This window comes from Vigna angularis, chromosome 7 (assembly GCF_016808095.1).
Source record: "Vigna angularis cultivar LongXiaoDou No.4 chromosome 7, ASM1680809v1, whole genome shotgun sequence".
NCBI classification, from domain to species: Eukaryota; Viridiplantae; Streptophyta; class Magnoliopsida; order Fabales; family Fabaceae; genus Vigna; species Vigna angularis.
Genome location: NC_068976.1, coordinates 34,858,644 through 34,866,395, shown reverse-complemented (window position 1 = coordinate 34,866,395; position 7,752 = coordinate 34,858,644). Strand labels below are relative to the sequence as shown.

General features: G+C 35.2%; 1 protein-coding gene across 1 annotated transcript; it reads right to left on the bottom strand.

Moving 5' to 3' along the window:
- Window positions 1–5,907: 5,907 nt before the first annotated feature.
- LOC108336716 (uncharacterized) lies at window positions 5,908–6,863 on the bottom strand. The gene is made up of 3 exons (XM_052880753.1): window positions 6,681–6,863; window positions 6,367–6,588; window positions 5,908–6,273 (listed from the first exon to the last, which is right to left on the bottom strand). Exons 1-3 carry the CDS (start codon window positions 6,861–6,863, stop codon window positions 5,908–5,910), a joined length of 771 nt encoding a protein of 256 aa, XP_052736713.1.
- Window positions 6,864–7,752: the final 889 nt, after the last annotated feature.

Here is a 7,752-nt window from a genome sequence, read left to right as displayed (position 1 = left end):
AGAAAAAATGTGTGCTTTTGTATTTACTTGGGTAATACTACCTGGAAGATGTTTACGTGATCATCTAACTACTGCAGATTTGTTTTTGGTTCATGCCATAAAAACCCGGATACCAACCAACTGGGTTGCTGTTGTGAGTGAGCACATGATTGAAATTGCAAGTAGTCATGGACATATTATGCCATATGGTGTTTGTATCAATCGTGTATTGAAGCATCATCAAGTTGATCTTATTGGTGAAAAAAAAATTTGGTGCACCAAATCAAATGAAATAGGAAAAGCAGCATTGAGACATAATGGTCTAAAGAAAACAAAAAATGGCTGGGTGTTCAAGGATGTTATGAAACTCCTTCTACCTTCACTCCACAAACTGAGTTTGAAAGATTTGTTGTGGATCAATTTTGAAGGCTTTCACAAGAATTTCAAAAGTTGAAAATTCTTTGATCATGATTCACAAGAAATCACATGAATACAATGCTCTCACAACTCCCTCAACAAGTGAATCTGATGATGAAGACGACACAACAAAAGATGAGTCTATGGAGACATCTGACTCAGATTAGGAAGAAGAGTCCATTTTAGTTTATTTTTCTGAAATTAATGTAATATTTTAATATATTTTAGTATATTTTTGTATGTTTGAACTCTATTTGAAATTATAATATATACTTTTTGTGGTTATATTTTCATATTTTTCCTTTGTTTAATGTTATTGTGGGTTCTTCTTTAAAATCCTTGAAGTTTTTTACGTCGAATTCTTAAAAACGTCGACGTTTGAAAAGATAAAAATAGAAAAAAATGAATGTTATGTTCATATTGTAAAAGTTGACGTCAAAGATCAAGTCCATTTATATAAATACACTTGCGGATCCTTGATCTAGTCCTCCACTTATAAAATTTAGTTGTAACTTATCACTCTGATATCATATTTTTTATGTTTCGTCATAGCTCTTTCAAGGTCACAAAAGTTAGGGTGACGCATGAAAGAGCTATAGAAAACATAAGAAATAAGTTAACAGATTTGAATTTCGTTCCAAGTAGTACAATTTCATTTATATTCATAATGATTTCAATCAGATTAGAAGCAAAACAGACACAGAACATTAACACAAAACCGACTCTATACTAAAATTCTAAGTCTCTATTCTAATTCAGAATATTTCCATTGAATCCTCCTCACTAGAATCTTAACTTGAATCTTCAGTTGGAGAATCATTTTTATTCTTTTTCTCATGCAGAGCGTCTATCTTCTGTTCGAGTCTCCTGAGTTTTTCAACAACAAATCTTTCAAAATTGGTTTCAAGGACGAAGTTGGTGCGGTCTTCATTTAATGCAGGTGTGCTTCCAGAACTTTGAACCATATTATCTTCATCCTTGAAGCATCATCCCTTTGTGGTCTTCACAAGGCCAATGGAAGTCAAGGTGTTTCGATTTATCACATTTGAGCAGTTACAAGAGCATTTCTTTTCACCACTAACATCCACACCTTGAAGGGTCAGGATTTTGCTGATAAACATAGCATATGGTAGATGTCGTGCATGTTTGGTTCCTGCATCAATCATATGATCTTTTATTACTTCCACCCAATTGGTAGGAACATCATTCTTGATGGCATACAGTAGAAAAACATCTTCAGTTGTCATTTTGTCTTGTACTTGTACAGGTCTAGCAAGTAAAATCACCTAAGTAAGAATGTGTGCTGTTATCTTTTCTTCTTTTTTTAGTCCCTCATGCACATATAATCTTTCAATTGTGTATCTCCCAGGAAACCTTAATGAGTTACTGTACACGTCCTTTTTCTTCAGCCATTTGTTTGTTTTTTAGTACCGTAATTGAGAGAATAACCCTTCGACTTTTAATCTTGTAAGTTGAAACCAAACATCATTGTCAATGTGAACATTTACTCCTTTTACTTGAGAATAAAGGACACCATCTATGTTTCTCATATTGTTGTAGAAGAGCCTTACTAAGTCAGGGTACCAATCACCCTTCATCTGGACAAGTGTAGAAAGACCTTGAGTTTCAATCCATTCCTGGAAGTGAAATCCCTCTTTTTCAAATAAGTCGAGGTTCAGATATTTGTGAGGAACAATATGTTTAAACTTCGTCCACCTCAGAAACTCTAGACGAGTCTCCTCATCACTGATCCACTCGGAGAGATCAACATTTCTTGCAGCCACAACAACCTTTCCTCTGTTTGTTGAAGGATGTGATGAAGAAGCCATTTGAATTTGAATACCAGATAATTTTCCTCAATATTAGGGTTTACCAATATAGAAACATCTTAGTGTACATAAGATTTTCAAATTCAATGTATATAAGGGTGCGCAACGTCACACGTTCAACATTAAATAACATAACAGCCAACGTTAACAATAATTGGTGGCATTATTGTAAATAAATTCATTCGATACAATCGAGTGGTATGAATAATGGACGTGGATCTCTTCGTTTCAAATATTACGTAAACTGTGTAACTAGATTCGAAATTTAAATTCTCTTGAAGTTGTTTCCACCATAAGAAATCAGATAGCTTTGAAATCTAACGGTAGAAGACAACTCCAAGACAATTTAAAAAACGATTCATACATTGTTGAATGTTGAAGTTGAACATCTTCTTTATATAATTATTTTAGATCATAAATTTTTTTCAGCATTAAACATATTGTCATGCTTGAGTGAGGTTCCCACCAGTGGTTGAGATTACTTTGGTAGAATTGAGTGCCCATATAGTTAAATTCTTGACCAAATTGCATTCTGTAGACATTAGGCACAAAACCCTAAAAACAATTGTTAGCACAAAAAGATATAAAAGAAGATATAAGATCAGAGATAAGAAGATAAAATAAAAACAGAAAACAGAAAAATAAAAACAGAAAAATAAAATAAAATAAAATAAAATAAAATAAAATAAAAACTGAATAATATAAACAGAAAATAAAAATTCGAAATTTAAATTAAAAATTCAAAAACAAGTCAAAGATAATCAATAATCAAACAAATAAACTAGTTAAACCACGAGTCCCCAGCAACAGCGCCAAAAACTTGATGACAAATTTATGAACACCGAAAACGGCGCCACAAACTTGTTTAACAATCGGCAAGTGTGACCGAATCGTATCAAGTAATAAAACTAATTAAGACCAAGTATCGTTTTCCCAAAGGACTCACGACCTAGTTAGTTATCTGATTTGTTGATTATTTAAGACTTGTGAACGATTGATTGTAGGTTTTTAAATGCAAAAGACAATAATTAAATATGTATGCATGAATGTGATCAATGGAAAAAAGAGTAAAACAAACACGGAATGAATTATATGGATGAGTATGTTGTTGGGGTTATCAATTTCATCTTATCCACTCTCATATACTTTAGAAATTCATCAATCTTTTCATTAATGTTAATGCCACTCTCTAAATCACCTTGTCAAGAAGGCCTATCCTTAATTACGAGTTCATACAATTCCTAGCATTCCTAGTAATTAGTTCTGAAGTGCAGGAGCTTAAAGGCAACCAATATGCTATTGGGAGAAATTCCCCGGATCTACACTTCCCCGTACGTTCCCATATCGACAAAATCAATGATCATGACAATGAATGAGTTAAACAATGCATGCTTTGAGCAAAGAGGAAAAACCCTAACAATTAATGAAAGAAAGCATGTATCTCAAATAAGATGTTTAAACACAAATTCCATATATGAGAGTTTCACAAGATTACATTGATCCCCCAACAACAATACAAGGTTTAGTTCACCATATTCATGGTGAATCTAGATGAACAATAATGAAAGAATGAAAGATAAAACCCTGGAAAGGTAGAGAGGTAGCCTGAGCATCCAAGATCTTCCTTCAAAGGGGTGGAAAAGAGAGTGTTTGTTTCGTCCCAGCCAAAGATACAAACCCTAGGAAACCCTAAAGCTTATATACTATTCGTAAAATTACAGAAAATTAGGCCCAAGCCCAAAATAGTACCGCTCAGCGGTAAAGTACCGCTCAGCGGTAAGTGCGCGAGTTCGTTTCTTACCCTCAGCATCCTTTTCACCCCTCAGCGGAGCCAACGTAGGTTTCTGAGTGTCGCTCAGCGGTAAACTGCCGCTGAGCGGTGGTTGCGGCTTCTCCATTTGCACTTTTTAATGTCTTTTCTGATTCCATTCCTATCCTTCTTCACTTCTTTCACCAAATTCACCTTAAAACCTGCATAAAACACTGAAATCAAGCATAAACCTGTCTAGCTCTCTTATTTGCAAAAATATGACCAAAAGCATGATTTCAAGCTAGTTTCTAAGTGTTCAAGGTTGCTTTTAGTATCAAATTTAAGCATGAAAATAACAGTTTTTCAACTGTTATCAAAATGGCGCTTAGCGGGTATTGCGACTCTTCTTTTGTGCACTTTTACTTCCTTTCCTTAGTCCAACTCCTTACTACTTCAACTTCTTTCATCTAATTCATCTTAATTCCTGCCAAAACAAGGAAAACTAAGCATAAAACCCATCCAACTCTCTTATTTCCAAAACTTAAGCAAAAACATGATTTCAAGCTAGTTGCTAAGTCATAAAGGTTGTCTTGAAGGTCAAAATTAAGTATAAAAATAACGGTTTTTGAACCGTTATCACAACCCCAAACTTAAAACTTTGCTTGTCCTCAAGCAAAAAAAATGTAACTCAGTCTTCCACCAATCAATACAATGGTTCACCATATTCAAAAACTCTTCCTTTCAAGACAAGTAATTACTCAAAACAGCTCATAAAAAAGAATTTAGTCAAGATGCACTCATGTTTCAATTAAGATCATTGTGGTGTTCACATAATCACATAGTATCCAACAAATGCTATTCTCATGAATGATCAATTTACTACGCATAGATGTAATCATGTGCTCATGGAATCTTTCCTCACCAGATAAAGTGTTTCACTCAATCATACAAGTGTATCTAGAGGTCACTCATTCACTTTACTATCACAATGTCACATGAATTAACTTTGCCTTTCATTTAACCACAATCAAACACACTCACAAGAAAGCATCATCACAAGGACTTTTCTATGGCTTATAATGTGGCTGGGCTAACAAGAAAATTGGTTTTTCTGGATCACAAAATCCTTGAGTTAAGAGAATCATCATTTAAACACAATTGTTCTTATTTATTCCCAACTTTCCTTTTCATTGAGCTTTTCTTTTTCTTTCTTTCCTTTCCGTTTTCTTTTTCTTTTCACGTGCTTAACACTTAGCTCTATGCTTTTTATTTTCCCTTTTTAAACTTCCCAACAACCCTAAACTTGAACCTTTATCAATACCACAAATAATATTCTCAACTCAACTCAAGGTAAATATTTTCAAAAAGGGTTTTCACATCATGTTCAAGGCTAAAGGTTCAAAGGATAGAACACATAACGCTCTCTTTAATTGGGCTAAAATCATGCATATGGCTAAAAAGGAATAACAATAAATGGCCTTGATCATATGACACATACAAGCAAGTGATTCAATCATAGAAACCTGGGCAAAGTCATTCATTCTTTCAAAGTAATAACACTCATTCACAAAAACTCTAGAGTTCAAAACCTCACATATAAGCTCATTCATCATTCCACATATTCCAGATTACACATCCTTCTTAGCATCATAATCACAATTACAACATCATGCATTTGTTCACATAGCTTGTGAACAACCACCTGTATATCAACATATATTGCACAATCTCAACATCAATCAATATCCAAGCGTCATCAAGCAATACTCATCATGCATAAATCACAAGCAAACCATCATAGCAGATAAAGTTTCACACTCAGTACATCACAACCTATTCTAAAAACAGAAGCAAATAAGAAAAATGAGTTTAGAACATTGGGGTGCCTCCCAGTAAGCGCTTGTTTAACATCACGAGCCTGACCCAATAAGCTCAAGGATCAACCAACTTCATCACTGTGGACAAGCGTTCCACTTCTCCTCCTAGATAATGCTTGAGACATTGACCATTCACTACCCAGCTTCTTTGTGGATCATTAGTAGTTGGATCAACCAATTCAATTGCTCCATGTGGATGCACACCTTTCACTATGAACGGTCCTGACCATTTTGACTTCAACTTTCCAGGAAACAGCTTCAATCGTGAATTGAACAATAACACCTGCTGCCATGGATTAAAGACTTTTTTTATCAACTTCCTGCCATGATAGAATTTTACCTTCTCTTTGTAATTCCTGGATGAATCGTACGCATGTAACCACATCTCTTCAAGCTCCAGCATCTGCCTCTTGCATTTGTTCTGAGTTTCATATGGATCAAAATTCAAAAATTTAAGAGCCCACAAAGCTTTATGCTCCATCTCCACTGGTAGATGACATGCTTTCCCATAGACTAGCTGAAAAGGTGATAAACCCATAGATGTCTTCATTGCCGTCCTATATGCCCAGAGAGCATCATCCAGTTTCTGTGACCAGTCCTTTCTTGACGAAGCAACTGTTTTCTCCAAGATCCTCTTTATCTCTCTATTAGACACCTCACTTTGCCTATTGGTCTGTGAATGATAAGGTGCAACTACCTTATGTCTCACACCATAATGTTTGAGTACTTTTGCCAGCTGAAAGTTACAAAAGTGAGACCCTCCATCACTAATAAGTACTCTTGGAGTGCCAAGCATGAGAAGATTTGCCTCTTCAGAAATTTTATCACAGTGCTGACATCATTTTTGGGACACGCCAATGCTTCCACCCATTTACTCACATAGTCCACCGCCACCAATATGTATTCATTGTTGAAAGATGGTGGAAAGGGTCCTACAAATGCCTTGTAATGGCATCTCATGACGCCTTGAAATAGTCCCAGTTCTTTGACATTTATCACAGTTTCTGGCATGATTATGAGCATGTTTAAACAAGGTAGGCCAATAAAATCCTGACTGGAGAACTTTTGTTGTTGTTCTTTCTCCATTGAAATGTTCCCCATAAGGTGAGTCATGACAGTGCAAGAGAATTCCTTCTGCTTCTTCATTTGTCACACACCGCCTCAGAAGATTATCTGCTCCAATTTTGAACAAATAAGGATCATCCTAGATAAACTGCTTGACATCATGCAAAAATTTCTTTCTTTGTTGCCAATTGAGATCCTCTGGAATTACTCCTGCAGCTTTGAAATTAACCATATCAGCAAACCACGACCTTTGTTGAATATACATGAGTGTTTCATCTGAAAAAGATTTCCAGATTTCTGCTTCCTTGCTAGTAACCTCACTGTTAACCAACCGAGATAAATGATCAGCAATCAAATTCTCACTCCCCTTCTTATCACGAATTTCCACATCAAATTCTTGTAGTAGAAGCACCCATCTAATCAGACGTGGCTTAGAATCTGGCTTTGTCAACAAATACTTTATAGCTGCATGATCTGTGTATATGATCATCTTATACCCAATGAGATAAGGTCTAAATTTCTCCAATGCATACACTATAGCCAGAAACTCCTCTTCAGTAGTAGAATAATTCAACTGGGCATCATTCAAAACTTTGCTAGTATAATAGATTGTGTGAAATACTTTCTCTTTTCTCTGACCAAGCACGACTGCTATTGCATAATCACTAGCATCACACATTAGTTCAAAACTTTTATTCGAATCTGGAGCTATAATTACTGGAGCCGAAACCAATTTTCTTTCAAGATGTCCAAAGCTTTTAAACATTTTTCATCCATCACAAAAGGTACATCTTTAACAACAAATTACTCAATGGTTTGGCAATTTTAGAGAAGT

Excerpts from the sequence above, each read along its gene's own strand:
- LOC108336716 (XM_052880753.1), bottom strand. The coding sequence starts at position 6,863 with ATGCCAGAAACTGTGATAAATGTCAAAGAACTGGGACTATTTCAAGGC. Across the intron at positions 6,589-6,680 it reads CCAAAAATGATGTCAGCACT|CTGGCAAAAGTACTCAAACA; the intron begins GTGATAAAATTT and ends TGTAACTTTCAG. Across the intron at positions 6,274-6,366 it reads GTTTATCACCTTTTCAGCTA|AACAAATGCAAGAGGCAGAT; the intron begins GTCTATGGGAAA and ends TATGAAACTCAG.